We start from the raw sequence: 16,979 nt of genomic DNA on the forward strand, positions 1-16,979 counted from the left end.
GTAGCTCATGGTCTCCTGCTGCTTCCTGAATTAAACATGTATCTCCAAGACCTGGAGGCACCAAGGTTAACCTGAGACCTGAATACACACACACACATTCGTCACTATTAACTTGATAATCTATAGTCATGATATTTTGGTAATGTGATCAAACGTTTACTTTTAATTACATATATATAATATTTATTTTTGAAGTCACTGTGTAATGGTGGGACCTGAATTCCCAAGCAAATTCAAATTCAAGTCCCAAGTCCCATTCAAGCAAGCAACTACATTCAAGAAACTGCAACGCTTCGCCTGGCAGGCCGTAGTACAGCACAATGCGGGGACGTTTTATTCCTTTAAATACCCAGAATATGTGGCTCCTGATCTGCGTTGTTTCCAGGATTTTATCCAGGATTCCCAACTCGCACACTTTCAGCACACAAAATCTCACGCCAGATCTATTCCCTTTAGAACGGGCTGTAATCTGTTCGCTGCTGATCCCCAGACTGGATTAGAGAACAGGAGAGGGCCGGAAACAACTGGATGTCTCAAACGAATAATCTCACTCCAGCTAAATAACCACAGCTGGCAACCTTGGACAGGACAGGACAGGACAGGACAGGACAGGACAGGACAGGACAGAATAGAATAGAATAGAATAGAATAGAATAGAATAGAATAGAATAGAATAGAATAGAATAGAATAGAACAGAATAGAATAGACCAGAATAGAATAGAATAGAATAGAATAGAACAGAACAGAATAGAATAGACCAGAATAGACCAGAATAGAACAGAATAGAATAGAATAGAACAGAACAGAACAGAACAGAACAGAACAGAACAGAACAGAACAGAACAGAACAGAATAGAATAGAATAGAATAGAATAGAATAGAATAGAATAGAATAGGACAGGACAGGACAGGACAGGACAGGACAGGACAGGACAGGACAGGACAGAACAGAACAGAATAGAACAGAATAGAATAGAACAGAACAGAATAGAATAGAATAGGATTGAACAGAACAGGACAGGACAGAATAGAATAGACCAGAATAGAATAGAACAGAACAGAACAGAATAGAATAGAATAGGATTGAACAGAACAGGACAGGACAGAATAGAATAGACCAGAATAGAATAGAACAGAACAGAACAGAACAGAATAGAATAGGATTGAACAGAACAGGACAGGACAGAATAGAATAGACCAGAATAGAATAGAACAGAACAGAACAGAACAGGACAGGACAGAATAGAAACGTTGTCATCATTGCAATACACAGGAATGTACAGTGTTACTGGGTGCTGTGCTGTGGTTTGCCTCTTATTGCAACTTGACTCACTCTTCTACAAAGATGTTCACGGTACACACAATATTCCGATTAAAAATCGTTAAATTGCCTTTGCAAAATCTGTTGGACTATGCCGTCACAGTCACGTTAATAAGGGGTCCTGAAATTCCCAGCCATTTAATGCTCTATACGGTCCATTAGAAGTGTGTTTTGCATCCTGAGCAGACAAAACAATGTATTCAACTTCCAAAATGATTTCAAGAGAAATCCTAGCTGTTGCTACGGCGCACCGTTTCCTATCCGTTCTCCTCCTGTGGACCATTAAGGTGCTCGTGAGACGTAAGCACAGCCGGCTCTGGCTCCCGGCGGGATGCTGCATTTCCCAGCAAACCCTCCTCCATCAGCATGGCCAGGAATCTTCCTTCTCGGCGAGAAGACCTGCAGAGAAGGGGGGGAAATGGCAGAAAGCAGCAGCCCTGTCCGCAGCCAGCAGGCTGATGCAGGAGGGATCTTATCCAGGGTAAAGGAGATTGATCGCCTGTGTGCTGTTCAGGGAACAAAGAGAAGTGGTTTGATAAATGGAAGCTGCAAATTGCGTCGTTATTTCCCATTTTATTTCTCTCTCTTGCGGGGCAAAGCGTATATTTTATCTTCATATTAATTTCACTGTAGTCCCACCTGTTGCCATGGCGCTCCGCTCCCATCCATTTTCCTCCCTTGCACCATTACGCCGCTTGCGAGACTTAAATACAGCTGTCTGCGGCTCCCCGGTGGGTCGGTGCGTCTCCTCAGAAAACTCTCCATCAGCATGACCAGCACGCCGGAGGTCCCCTGGAGCACCGGGACAACCGTGCAGCAGCTGGGCACGAGTGGGACCCGCTAGGACCCCAACGTGTCGCAGCTACGCGTAAGTCGGTGCGTTTGTAACTTTTTTCTCTTGGTTTGGTTTCCTTTCAAACAGAAAAATCCAAGAGAACCAAAACGTGTCGCTTCAAATAACTCGAGAACTTTTCTCTCTGCTGATCGGCCACCAAATGTAAATGCAGGAAGCAGATGTGCTGTTGACGTAATTGAAACGTACCCATAATTCACTGCTCGGGACGTTGAGTTGAGGCCGCCTCTTTTTATGGGTCTCAGTTCGGTTGTTCGATGTTCACGGCGGACGAAAGTCGAGTCTGTAGACGGTAGTCAAGGTGTAAAAACAGGGTGAATTTTGTGGATTATCAGACATATTTTTATCAGACATATGACGGTGTGAATGGTGGGAGACTAACTGTGTACCATTTTAATTATTACATAATTCATATTTTCTACTATCCTAAAACATGCATCAGAATCAGAATCGTATTTATTGGCCTAGTAAGTGCAAGCACATACAAGGAATTTGATTCCAGTAGATGGTGTCTCTCAAGTACAATGTAGGAAAAAACATCAACGACAATAATGTGCAAGGATGTGGTGTTATTGTACAAGTTGTGGATTTGTTTGTGATTTATAAATAACTATATCTACTTTGCATGCATGCTGTAGATGTTACATGTCAGATTTACTCACAAAGCAGTCAGGAGTTGAATTTTCACCCAAATTCCGGTGTGTGCGCTTGCAGTTAAGGAACCGGCCCCGTAATCTAATGGTTCCACCGAGGTCCCCTTGATGGAGGTACAGTCCCCACACACTGCTCCCAGGGTGCCTGTCATGGCTCCCCACTGCTCACCAAGGGTGATGGTTAAATACAGACGACACGTTTCACATTGACAATCACTTCACTTTCATTTTCACTCTGATTGCAGCCTACTAACCCTTTAAAAATGTGCTGGTTATTGGCACAGTTGGCTTGCCGTAGTGGAGGACAAAGTGGTGGGTGGACCACGGTGTCCTAAAAGGAAATTTACGTATCATTATTATTATTACTACTACTTAATAAGCTTTGCTACGCAGGTAAATTCGTGTGGTCTTGTTCTTTTCATATTAAGACACATTAATACAAATTAGTTTTAAGAAACACTTTTTAGTCTTCCTTCATTTGTTGTGCCGCATGGATGGATGGTTTTATTTTTCCCTAAATTCCTATTTTTTCCATTTTAATTCTTGTAAATCCCATGTTCTTCATTATAAACATATTTATTCACCTAAAAACTGTGTGAATAGATGTGAAAAAAGAACCTGCAATATGACAAATCACATTTAAATAATGTTCAACATAGTGCTTGGGCATGTACTCTACATGCTTTTGTAAAACATGTACTTGTAGATACGTATTTATATTCATATTGGCATAAGTATGTGTGTGTGTGTGTGTGTGTGTGTGTGTGTGTGTGTATATATATACACTAACACACACACATATATATAGATATCATCCCACTACTGCAAGTTTCATGGGCTGTTGAAAGTCAAAGGTTTAAATATTTTTGGTATTGTTGCACTACTATGTCTTGGGGTTAGAAGTCTGTAGAGATGGTACTCAAGTAAGAATACTTGACTTCACAAGCAAGGCTTACATTTACATTTACAGCATTTATCAGACGCCCTTATCCAGAGCGACTTACAGTCAGTAGTTACAGGGACAGTCCCCCCTGGAGACACTCAGGGTTAAGTGTCTTGCTCAGGGACACGATGGTAGCGAGTGGGGTTTGAACCTGGGTCTTCTGGTTCATAGGCGAGTGTGTTAGACGCTAGTCTACTATCTGATAACCCACCACAAGCATCCTGAAATAGAAATAATGCTTGAAGGGGAATTGAGGAAGTAACGTCATCTGTGCGACCGGATGGGAGACAGAAATACTGAATAATAATAACCCGATTATACGAGAGGAAATAACATCTTTTCTCGTTTTCCTCAACGAAAAGAGACATTTTAATATAGTTTTTATACATTTTTTTTATATTTATATTTTTTGTACCGTACTTTTATACTTTAGTTTTTATTTTGAAGACCACATTTAGTCTTGTTTTTATTTGTCAACTATTAAAAGAAATGTACGCTGCGTCACATTTACGTCAGCAGGAGTGCAAGGGAAGCTTTACCAGACAGTAGTGACACCAGCGATGTTGTACGGGTTGGAGACGGTGGCACTGGCAAGAAGACACGAGGCAGAGATTCAAGATGAGGGTGACATGGAGGGACAGCATTAGGAATGAGAGCATTAGAGGGTTTGGTTTGGAAATGCGTGCTGATGGAGCTGCCAGGCAGGAGGAAAAAAGATGGAGGCCTAGTAGGAGGTTCATGGATGTGCTGCGGGAGACCATGCAGGTGGCTGGTGTGAAAGAGGAAGGTGCAGAAGACAACTGATCTGCTGTGGTGACCCTTAACAAGAGCAGCAGGCAGCAGAAGAAGAAAAAGACTTTTATCTACCAACTTTTTAATATTATTCCACATATATTAAATTCATTTGCACCACCAAAGCATCAGCACCTAAAGACCTAAACTTTAAAACAAGCATTTAGCGCTAAATCTATGTTCAGCTGACAACAAAAACTACATCTAAAATCAATTTTATTGATTCTTTGGAGTAATTCTTGCTGCCCTTGGTGCATAAAGAATGAAAAGCGTCTGTCCTTCAACAGGAATAAGGGAGACAATTTATTATCCAATGTCATGCATGTCAGTCCGGAATGGAGCTATTTCCTCTATATGCAGCATATCATGCACATGCTAATCTCTCTCTCGCTCGCACACACACACACACACACACACACACACACACACACTCCATACAGCCCTGTGTGTGCGGTAACTGTGTCTGTTCTGTTCAATGAAAAATGGATGAGTCTAAACTTATCCGGACTAAAATTAGCCAAACCTAATCGACGGGGCCATTCTTAAACCTTCTGAAGGCGGAGCCTTCGAAGCGAAAAAGAGACAGCGAGCGCGGTCCTGTTTTCATACGAAGCACCTTCCCCAGAACAGATAAATAAGTTATCTGTTCTTCAGTATAACGCCTGAAAGGAAGAGGATGGAGAAGGTTGCTCATGCTCTGTGTGTGTGTGTGTGTGTGTGTGTGTGTGTGTGGTGGTGTGTGTTTGATCGAAGAAAGAGAAAGTGTCTGATCTCGGCTCCTTGCAGTATGCATGTGAGACACAAAGAGACGGGATGTAATGCAGATTTCTCGGTGTGTGTGGGTGTGGACCTCTGATGTATGTATGCATCTGAAATATGTGCACCTGTGTGACTTTGTGCATTTGAAGTGTTAATTGTGTGTGACCAGGTGTGCGTTCAGTACCTTTGTGCAAGTGTGTATTTGAGCATGTGTTTGCTCCTTTGAGCTGCTGCTTGGTAGTGACCATTTTATTGTGAATGACTGAATGTGAAGTGAAGCGAAGTGATTGTCACATGTGATACACAGCAGCACAGCACACGGTGCACACAGTGAAACGTGCCCTCTGCATTTAACCATCACCCTGAGTGAGCAGTGGGCAGCCATGACAGGCGCCCGGGGAGCAGTGTGTGGGGACGGTGCTTTGCTCAGTGGCACCTCAGCGGCACCTTGGCAGATCGGGATTCGAACCAGCGACCTTCTGATTACGGGGCCGATTCATTAACCACTAGGCCCCCACTGCCCCTGCTAGGCCCCCACTGCCCCAAGCGGGTGAATGCATGTGTGTATTTGTGCATGTGAGATGGTAAGATTAACAGAGGTGTGAACCTTCACTGGTCTCACGATTCGATTACGATTATCGGATGCGCCACGAAGCGGCATTTCTGCATTACTTCGCATGGGGCTTTCAAATACATCAGTGAGATGAGAGTTAAGTGCAGTAAAAATGCGAATGGCGTTCAGAGGGCGAACTCCAACCCGGACCGGCGCCGTACTAAGATCAGGCCACCACAGTCACTACGGGCACTACTTTATATCTCGAAAATCACCAATCAATTACTGCATTCATACCGAATCGTCCACGTCTGCATTGCAAATCACTGATTATGAGAATCATTTAAAAAAATTATATCCATTTGGTAAATAATTCTTGGACATGTTAGGTGCTGATCGGTAAAGAAGATATTAGCAGAAATGCTCTCCGCCAACCCAGTTCTGCCGGGCTCCACCATACCGGCGCCAAACCACGGCAGAATTACATTATCTACTTATTAAAACTTTAATGAACTCGCACGGCCCTGACGGGGGCCCTGTAATGAACCTGCGGCCCTGCTGACGGCAGCACTTCGCCGCCTAATTCTGCAGGACTCCTGGAGACGAGTTGTTTTTCGAGCCGCCGGTTAGAGCGCTGGGCGTCTGCTTGATGTGGCAGCGGGAGATAAAAAGTGTCGATAAAAAATAAATAAAATGTAAAAAAAAACGCACTCGTTCGCAGCTCCTGCTGAGCGCAGTGCCAAATGGTGCTGCCGCACCGACGCAGCAATATATCAACTTTTACCTTTATTCATTTACATTTATTCAGGGTGGTAGTAGTGGTAGCCTATGAACCAGAAGACCCAGGTCTTCTGGGGCAGTGGTGACCTAGCGGTTAAGGAAGCGGCCCCGTAATCAGAAGGTTGCCGGTTCGAATCCCGATCCACCAAGGTGCCACTGAGGTACCACTGAGCAAAGCACCGTCCCCACACACTGCTCCCCGGGCACTGGTCATGGCTGCCCACTGCTCACTCAGGGCGATGGGTTAAATGCAGAGGACAAATTTCACTGTGTGCACCGTGTGCTGTGCTGTATCACATGTGACAATCACTTCACTTTATATTTATATTATATTAGGTTCAAACCCCACTTACTACCATGTGTCCCTGAGCAGGGCACTTAACCCTGAGTGTCTCCAGGGGGGACTGTCCCTGTAACTAAGTAAGTCGCTCTGGATAAGGGCGCCTGGTAAATACTGTAAATGTAAATGTGAATATTTGGCTCGGGCTAACTGATCTTCCACCGCGGGTTTCCAACACTCACGGTAACCCCTTCGTTTTAACAAGGATCCTTTCACAGGGCATGTAGGTCAGCAAACTGGGTCACTAACCAGCTGGCCCACAAAATCAGAAGTGTGAAATACATTCTTCCAAACGGCCGGGAGAGAGAAGGAATAAGAGCAGCAGATAAATGAACAAGCGTTTTCAATTATTGCGGGCTTTATGAGGCCAACATGGGTCATAATCGGAAAATGGACCGATTCACACAGCGCTGATGAGAGTCACAAGAAGCCCTTTTAACCTGGAGCCAATTCTTCTTCCACTGAATCACAGCAATCGACACAAATTACAGTGTGAAAAGGGGATCACTCCAGGCAGGAATGGTCCCCGTAATCGTAAGGTTGCCGGTTCGAATCCCGATCCGCCATGGTGCCACTGAGGTCCCGTCCCCACACACACTGCTCACCAAGGGTGATGGTTAAATACAGACGACACGTGCTAAGCAATTTCAGATTCCAAGTTCGTCCACTCGTACAACTGCTTGTACAGAGAGGACATGGTCAGGTGATGCAATCCAAGAACAACCGAGAACAGGAAGTGGTCATGAAGCAGAACAAATTTTACATCGCCGCGGGCCGCAAAGGCATCCACAGCTCCATCCAACGTGAACAGCCTCCAGCCCTGGAGGGTGTGGCTGATCACGCGTTCAAGATGTGGCTCGAATAGCCAAACGAGAGAAGAAAAGTACTGAAGAATTATGAATTATGAAAAAAAAGCTTGCGGTTCTTATTCCGTTCTTTGTTTTCCCCTGGCCGCCCAGGACATATGCATCTGTGTGAGATATATTTGCATTCATTTCCTGTAACCTACTTTCAAAAGGACCCAAAGAAAAAAGGGGAGAACATGCAAACGAACAGATTTTTAATTAATTCCATTGATTTAAATGGCCAGCCAGACCGGCGCTAATTAAGCTTAAATGCCAGGGAAGTTGTTAATGGCCCTCATTAGCTGCCGACGACGTCCCCTTTTCTTTTCCTTCCCTCTTGGAGCGATTTTTGAAATATTATTGATTGCCGAGCTGTTGGCGAATGGAGACCGGCGGCTCCTCGCCGCGTTCGTGGCGGCCCGGCGAGGCCGACCTCACCCGGGGCAGCGGGCGGCGGCCGGCTCAACTAGAGCTGCTCTCTGGAGGGATCATATCAAATAAACATGGCTGCCGTGTCAGGGGCTTAATTACCATGGCAATAAAGGCCGATTTAAAGCGCGGAACCGTGGTCAATAACCGCGGTCACTAAACTCGTGTCTTTCCGGTTTCCTGGACAGGCGACAAATTGGGTAAAAGTTGATGTAAAAGAACGGTGTCGTTTCAGAGAGCCGCGGTGATATTTTATTTACCCTCCTGTTTTCACAGTTTACTGATCCATTTAAAGTCCGCGTGTCACACCATCTATCCTCCGCCCACACGGCGAAACGCAGCGCGGCGTACGCGCACAGCTCCTGTTGGCGGTCACACACACACACACACACACACACACAAAAAATGACGTCCGTCGATGGCACACGAAATCCACCCCCGCACACGACACCGAAATAGAGCCCACACGGATTCCGTCACCTGTGGGCAGGCCAGGTGAATCATGCCGGACCTGCCACTGGACCTGCCACTGGACCTGCAACCGGACCTGCAATCGGACCTGCCACCGGACCTGCCACTGGACCTGCAACCGGACCTGCCACTGGACCTGCAACCGGACCTGCAACCGGACCTGCCACTGGACCTGCAACCGGACCTGCAACCGGACCTGCCACTGGACCTGCCACCGGACCTGCCACCGGACCTGCAACCGGACCTGCCACTGGACCTGCAACCGGACCTGCCACCGGACCTGCCACCGGACCTGCCACCGGACCTGCAACCGGACCTGCCACCGGACCTGCCACCGGACCTGCAACCGGACCTGCCACCGGACCTGCAACCGGACCTGCCACCGGACCTGCCACCGGACCTGCAACCGGACCTGCCACCGGACCTGCCACCGGACCTGCAACCGGACCTGCCACTGGACCTGCAACCGGACCTGCAACCGGACCTGCAACCGGACCACCTCGCGGCCCTGCGCCTAAATGGCTGCTGCTGGCGGCCGCTCATATTCTTAGAAGCCCTCCGTTTTTTTGGCCTCATGCCGTTTTTTGTCTGCTTGGGGATGAAAATCGGTTTTGAACCCGAAGGGCCACGCGCACGCTTCCGTCTTTCTTCAGGTCGGCATTTTGATACCGAACGGGCGCGGCTCGTTTATTTTCATTTCTTCTTCATTTTCGTCTGTACGTTCTTGGCCGCGTGTCGTTTGCAGGATCCATGTGCTCTGTACTCTCTGCTGGTCGTTTGGTCTCCTGCTTTGTACCTGTGGAATGCCAGAGGAAGGTTTCCATGGATACAGTGTGTGTTTGACGAAGACTCTTCTAGAGTGTGTGTGTGTATGTGTGTGTGTGTGTGTGTGTGTGTGTGTGTGTGTGTGTGTGTGCGTGTGTCACAATCAATAACCACTCCAGCCCCTGTCACAGCACAGAACATGCAAACAAGGGATTACGGGCTGCCGAGGGAAGAATGCATGTGTGGATGTGTGGGTCTGTATGGCCGCGGGTGCGGTTTTAATTCATGACCTGTCGCCCTCGCCGCTTTCCGTTTTCCGTTCCTCTCACATCAGCAACCTTTCCCGCTCGTGTAGATTCCTTCTCTACAATATCAGATGAATCCGTCCTTATCTACCAAGTTCGGCCCACCCAGATCCTGGTCCAGTCCTTAGTAATCTCATGACTGGACTACTGCCTTCTAGCTGGTCTACCTCTATGTACCATCCGACCTCTTCAACTCATACAGCAGCACGACTGATCTTCAACCTTCCCAAGTTCTCCACACCGCCCCTCTGCTACGTTCCCTCCACCGGCTCCCAGTAGCTGCACGCATCAGGTTCAAAATACTGATGCTGGCCTACAAAGCCAAACATGGAGTAGCACCATCCTACCTCACAGCCCTTATTACACCTCGCACTGCACCTGGTATACTCCGAGCCTCCAGTACTGCTCACTGGTCCCTCCATCTCTGAAGGTCAAAGGAAGACATTCATCTAGACTCTTCTCCGTCTTGGCCCCTCGTGGTGGAATGAACTTCCCCTCGAGATCAGAACAGCTCAGTCACTGAGTATCTTAACAGGGTGTGGTGGCCTAGCGGTTAAGGAAGCGGCCCCGTAATCAGAAGGTGGCCGGTTCGAGTCCCAATCCACCAAGGTGCCACTGAGCAAAGCACCGTCCCCACACACTGCTCCCCGGGCGCCTGTCATGGTGCCCACTGCTCACTCAGGGTGATGGGTTAAGTGCAGAGGACACATTTCACTGTGTGCACCGTGTGCTGTGCTGCTGTGTATCACATGTGACAATCACTTCACTTTCCTTCACACGGCAGCTCAAGACCTTCCTCTTTAGGGAATATTTAGATGAACTTGGAACCTTCTTCTTGTCTGACGTCTGTATAGAAACTAGAACAGAGTGAATAAAAAGATTGTGTTCATGTTTTGAGTCCTAGTGAACCAGAACTGACCACTTCATCCATGGTGACATGGAAGCACGTTGTAAGTCGCTCTGGATACGGACGTCTGCCAAATTCCTTAAATGTAAATGTCTCTGTTAATCTGTCCTCTTCCTCTTGTTGTCCCCCCTTAGCTCACGTCTCTGTGTCTCTGCCTCTGCAGGTCTCTCTGGTCATGGTCTCTCCATCCTCCTGTGTTTCGAGTCTCTCCCTCCTCCTCCTCCCCCTCCTCCTTTGCCTTGGCCCCGCCCGAGGCTGCCCCGCCCGCTGTGACTGTTCCGTGCAGACGCGATCCGTCTCCTGTCACCGGCGGCGCCTGGCGACCGTCCCCGAGGGCATCCCCATAGAGACGCGGTCGCTGGACCTCAGTAAGAACCGCCTGCGCAGCCTAGCGCCTCAGAACTTCTCTCAGCTGCAGCAGCTGGAAGACCTCGACCTGAGCGCCAACCTGTTGTCGTCCGTGGAGCCTGGAAGCTTCCGCGCCCAACCGCGGCTGCGCGCCCTCCGTCTCCGTGGTAACCAGCTAACTTTACTCCCCCACGGCGCCCTGGCGGGCCTGACGGAGCTCCTCCTGCTGGACCTGAGCCAGAACAAGCTGGTGATCCTCCTGGACGGCACCTTCGAGGAGCAGCGGCGGCTGCACACGCTGGAGCTGAGCGACAATGAGCTGGTCTTCATCGCGCCGCGGGCGTTCCTGGGCCTGGTGTCCCTGCGCCAGTTCACGCTGGCGCGCTGCAACCTGAGCGCGGTGCCCAGCCAGTCCCTGGCACACATGCACAACCTGGAGGGCCTGCGGCTCACGCAGCTCAACATCGCAGAGGTCCCGGCCCACGCCTTCCGGAACATGCCTCAGCTGCGACGGCTGGAGCTGGACCGCTGGCCCGCGCTGGACGGGCTGCCGGGCCCCGCCCTGCAGGGGCTGAACCTGAGCGCGCTGTCCGTGACCCACACGAACCTCAGCGCGGTGCCGGCGCTCGGACACATGCGCCACCTCACCCACGTCAACATGTCCTACAGCTCCATCCGGGTGCTGAGGGCCGGCGCCCTGCACGGACTGGCGCGGCTGCAGGAGCTGCGCCTGCGCATGTCGCTGCTGGAGCGCATCGAGCCCAACGTGTTCCTGGGCGCGGCCTCGCTGCGGCTCCTGGACGTCACGGCCAACCGGCTGGCTACGCTGGAGCGCGCCGCGTTCCCGCCGGCCCTCAACCTGAGCCTCCGGACCCTGATGATAGGCCGCAACCCACTCGTGTGCGACTGCCGCCTGCGCTGGATGCTGCAGAGCGCTCCGCCCGTCCTGCACGTCAACGACAAGAAGAACCCCGACGACGCCCAGCCGGAGTGCAACACCCCTGCGGCGCTGGCCGGGAAGCCCCTCCTCGAGGTCGCCGCCGAGCCGCATCTCCTGCGCCTCGCCACGTGCACGAGGCCGCGCGTCATCGCCGTGGCGACCCAGCCGGCGCAGGTGGAGGAGGGTCGGCGGGCGTGGCTCAACTGCAGCGCGGACGGGTCTCCGCCTCCCACGTTGTCCTGGGTGACCCCGACCCGCCGCCACCTGACCACCAAGAGCACCGGGCGGGTGGTGGTCCACGGCGACGGCTCCCTGGAGGTGCGCGTGGCGGAGCGGCAGGACAGCGGCGTGTACATCTGCGTGGCCTCGAACCCGGCCGGGAACGCCAGCCTCTCGGCCTCGCTGGCCGTGAAGAGCGTGGCCTCGAGGGACGGCCCGCCCGGCGCCAACCGCAGCTCGCACTACGACTACCCCGACGCGTACGACGGCAGCGGCGACGGCAACGTGTCCCTTCGCGGCAACGCCACCGACCGCTACGCCCGGGTCAGGGTGGTGCTGGACTTCACCACCATCCTGGTCTCCACGGCGATGGGCTGCTTGAGTTTCCTGGGCGTGGTGCTCTTCTGCTTCCTGCTGCTGTTCGCATGGAGCCGCGGCAAAGGCAAGCACCGCGGCAGCGTCGACATCCAGTACGTCCCGCGCAAGCGGAAAGGGGGCGGGACCGAAGTCCCGGAGACCAGCGGACCCCGCCGGGTCAACATGAAAATGATCTGATGGCCCGTGAGGCCAGCACAGATGATCGAGCAAGAAATGCTGCATGGACATGGACCACCGTACGCTGCCCAAGTTCAGCTCGACGTGGTCACCAGAACCAGGTTTTACACCACGTGGTCACCAGAACCAAACCCCAAGGTTTTACTATACATGGTCACCAGAACGTGACCCCCCAGGTTTTATTATACGTGGTCACCAGAACCAAACCCCCAGGTTTTACTCCACATGGTCACCAGAGCGTGACCCCCCAGGTTTTATTATACGTGGTCACCAGAACGTGACCCCCAGGTTTTACACCACGTGGTCACCAGAACCAAACCCCAAGGTTTTACTATACATGGTCACCAGAACGTGACCCCCCAGGTTTTACTCCACATGGTCACCAGAGCGTGACCCCCCAGGTTTTATTATACGTGGTCACCAGAACGTGACCCCCAGGTTTTACACCACGTGGTCACCAGAACCAAACCCCCAGGTTTTACTCCACATGGTCACCAGAGCGTGACCCCCCAGGTTTTACACCACGTGGTCACCAGAACCAAACCCCCAGGTTTTACACCACGTGGTCACCAGAACCAAACCCCCAGGTTTTACTCCACATGGTCACCAGAACGTGACCTTTTCAACATAAGCAGTAAAAAATGTAAGTTCTATGTTTAAGATTTAACAAAAATGGTACAGATGTTTACTCTTCTAGGAATATAAAACAGGGTTTGTCGTAGAACACACACACACACACACACACACACACAAACACATGCACGGTGCATAAAGGTACTGGAGATATGTCGTGTGAAGAGGTTTCACGTGTGTATACGTGTATGTGGTCGCTGAACGTGCACGTGCGTATGTATGCGTGTCTTTTTCTTGCATACGAGCCCGAGCGAAACGTCCACGACTTTCGCAGCGCTGCGGTTTATTGGAAGGATCGGTGGACTGCAGTATTGACCCTGTGGAGTCGGGTTTATGGACTACGAATCTATTTTTGATGTGCTAAGGTGTTGTACGGGTGTTTTTTTTTTTTCTTATTTGTATAATTGTGAGAATATTGTCTATTTATATACTACATGCATATAAAAATATCATACATAAAAGTCCCTCTATACATACATATATATTCTAGATAAGAAAAAATAAAAAAACTCAGTTGTCTTCCCTGAAAAAAAGTGTTGAGTTGGGTACAGTGTCAGCAGTGGCGTGTGTTTGTGACGTGTTTCACGTGAGAGACGGACGCCTGTTTGCTGGATTATGAAACATGGAAGTCGTTTCTCGTTTTGTGGTGAAAAAAAACGGAAAAAAAAAAAAAAACGTGGAGACCAGTTTGCTGCCTCGGTGGATAAAAAAAAAAAGGACTTGTGTTTGTGACCTCAGTGGAAGTCTCTTTCTTCTGTATGTGCAACCCCCCCCCTCAATGTTCTGTCAAATGCTGCTCCAAATGTTTTTACATAAAAATGAATATCTGCATATATTTTCCAAAGGAAATAAACCCAAGCATACAGCTTTATTACTGGACTACCTGTACGGATGTAAATGGATGTCTGGCTGAGCGTGCGGAGTTTGAACGTATTTGACTGTTTGCTCTTTGCGGGTTTAATGAGCAGGTCCCCTGAACAAGAATTTTAACGAAGAATCCCCCATAATAAGCGGCCCTAATGAATGGTGCCCTTAATGAGGAGTCTGTGCAAGTAGATCCTTCAAGGACAGTCATTGGACAGTGAAACTACCGTACAGCGTCATGCATCGGCATGAAACTGCCTCTACATTTATGGGTACGTTGCAGTTATATTACATTTAGACTTAATTTACAACAATTTTACATGGAAGAAGCTGTTCTCATCAACTGTGAGACTCAAACCAATAAGCCGTAGCGTTGGGATCACTGCACTTTTCATGTGTTGGTGGTCACAATTTGATATACACATACCAGCAATTTTAAGATATAAATAAAAATGCTGAAATAAACTGATAATCAATGTCATATGAGGATATTAGCGTTCCACCATAATCTAAAAATGAACATGCACTTCCACTGGCCAAGCATTTGTACATGCCATCACTTTGATGATGATGATGATGGATACAGAGCTTGTGAATTATGTGTAATGAGGTCTCACTTTTAATATCACCCTCTGTACCTCTGGTGTGTAAAAAGCAGGCAGTTTTAGAGATAATTTCACAGTCATGCAGCAGGTTTGGAGGTCGCAGACTCTGGCTACCTCAAAATTAATTGTCTTCTTAATGAGGGGCGTCCACAAACGGCCCACTTGATGAGAATTCATAAAAGCATTTTAATGCTAAACAATCGTACAAAGAAGACAGTTTAGAGATCCAATTGGAGATTTTACTAAAACTCTCAAGCCATCTCAATCATAAACGATAATTATGAATTTAAGTTTTTAAAGTATGGACATAGATGTTGAGGGAACCACCTCACCACCACCACTGATGTGCAACATCCTCCCATACTCTCCACCCACCATTGACAGATACAGTCAGTTGAATGAATTTGGATTATTGGGAAGATAGAGGTTAAGGAACCAGTTACAACGCAACTCACCCTCCATTACCACTTAATCCAGCTCAGGATTCATCCCACAAACAATCTAGAAGAGCCCATAACTAGAGTTTAATTTAGACTGGCCAGTCCAAATAGTGTCCTTGCCCTTTGGAGAACCAGAAGAAACCTTGGAGAAGAAGATCAGGAGAAAGATTAGCATGAAGGACAGAAGGCCAGAAGGCATCACCATCCAAACATGAACAGGACAACACTCTTCACCAGGACACGAGGTAAACTGCCTTGTATGTACAGTGCTAATGTGAATATTTTAACAGTGTATGCATGGAATGTAAACTCAAAGGTGTCCTCAGGTTGTGCATAAACGGATAAAACCAAGAAACAACCAGTTTCCTCACCATCCGTCCGTCAAAAAAGAGAAACTACCAACTGTTTCTGCTGTCACCCAGAACGCGACCTTTAATCACGTATTTTATTCAGATGGGAGGAGCCTGCGGGGGAGATTGGCGCAATTTCACCCAAAATACCAATCACAAAGCCGCCCAATTTGGCAACACAGGAGGCAAGGTCCTGACTCCTCCCACTTTGGCAGCCAGTGACCAATCGTGGACTTTCACTAATTGTGCCATCAACAATCGAGTCCGAGTGCCAAATTCAGCATACACCTACAGTAACTGCATTGGTTGCTTTTAGAATTGGTAATAAATAAATTAAGGTTTGATCAGATGAGTGTGCAGTTTTGAACTGTACATTTTGCCACAGATAATTCCTTATTTCTTTATTTGTTTACATTCCACACAAGTTATGTAATCAATAAACCCTCATTCACTTCCTGCTGTAAATATATTTTGGGTCAAAAAGTGTGTGTAGTGTGCATGTGTGTGTGTGTGTGTGTGTGTTAGAGAAAGGGAGAGACAGACATTGAGAACACTCAGTACGCATTTTGGTTCAGTCCGATTAATCTGGGAGTTGTAAGTTGTGAGGCATTGTGGGTAATAAAGGATAACATGATCCTTCCCCTGGAGAGGTTTAAGTGTGTGTGTGTGTGTGTGTGTGTGTGTAGGATATGAGGGTCTTTACTTTCCACTCTTCCACACCAGAGAGAGATTATGTGATTACGAGCAGAGCAGGGGCTTTCTGCGGCAGAGATAACCCCTGTGGAAAGAGCAAGCATGACAACTGCTAATCAGACCAGTGAGGCTCTAACACACACACACACACACACACACACACTCACAAATAAACACAAGACATCACCACGGAGAAACAGAGGATGCTCCCCTCCTTGCTCTTACCTCCACGCTCATACCTTATAACCTGCCCTTCGGTGTCATGGTGACGGTTGCTAGGCGCAAGCGGCCACTGCTATTGCCCTGTTACCATGACAACAAGAAATGCCTCCCTACCCTGGAAGTCTAGTCGAGGATCACCCAGGAGGATGCTTACTGGGAGTAAGATGAATTCTTTTTATGTAGATTTGCAATTAGAGGCAGAAGTACATTTCATCTCCGCAACTCAAACCGGGTCACAAAGAAACGTGGCGTGCAGGGGAAAAAGACGGCGTCCATGGGAGTTCCTCTGCTGATCTGTTCAAGATCAATACATAACTCCTTAGCTGAACATGGCGGATAGAGGCAAATATATATATATATATTTATATAAAAGAAAGTTAAAGATCAAAGGCG

At 48.5% G+C, this 16,979-nt stretch overlaps 1 protein-coding gene across 1 annotated transcript; it reads left to right on the forward strand.

Annotated features, from left to right (window-relative positions):
- The first annotated feature begins 2,091 nt into the window (after positions 1-2,091).
- Positions 2,092-14,087, forward strand: LOC114789860 (leucine-rich repeat and immunoglobulin-like domain-containing nogo receptor-interacting protein 2). Its single transcript, XM_028979280.1, has 2 exons — positions 2,092-2,190; positions 10,881-14,087. Exon 2 carries the CDS (start codon positions 10,893-10,895, stop codon positions 12,777-12,779), a length of 1,887 nt encoding a protein of 628 aa, XP_028835113.1. The 5' UTR covers positions 2,092-2,190; positions 10,881-10,892; the 3' UTR covers positions 12,780-14,087.
- Positions 14,088-16,979: the final 2,892 nt, after the last annotated feature.

This window comes from Denticeps clupeoides, chromosome 1, assembly GCF_900700375.1.
Source record: "Denticeps clupeoides chromosome 1, fDenClu1.1, whole genome shotgun sequence".
Taxonomy (NCBI): Eukaryota; Metazoa; Chordata; class Actinopteri; order Clupeiformes; family Denticipitidae; genus Denticeps; species Denticeps clupeoides.

Excerpts from the sequence above, each read along its gene's own strand:
- LOC114789860 (XM_028979280.1), top strand. The coding sequence starts at position 10,893 with ATGGTCTCTCCATCCTCCTGTGTTTCGAGTCTCTCCCTCCTCCTCCTC.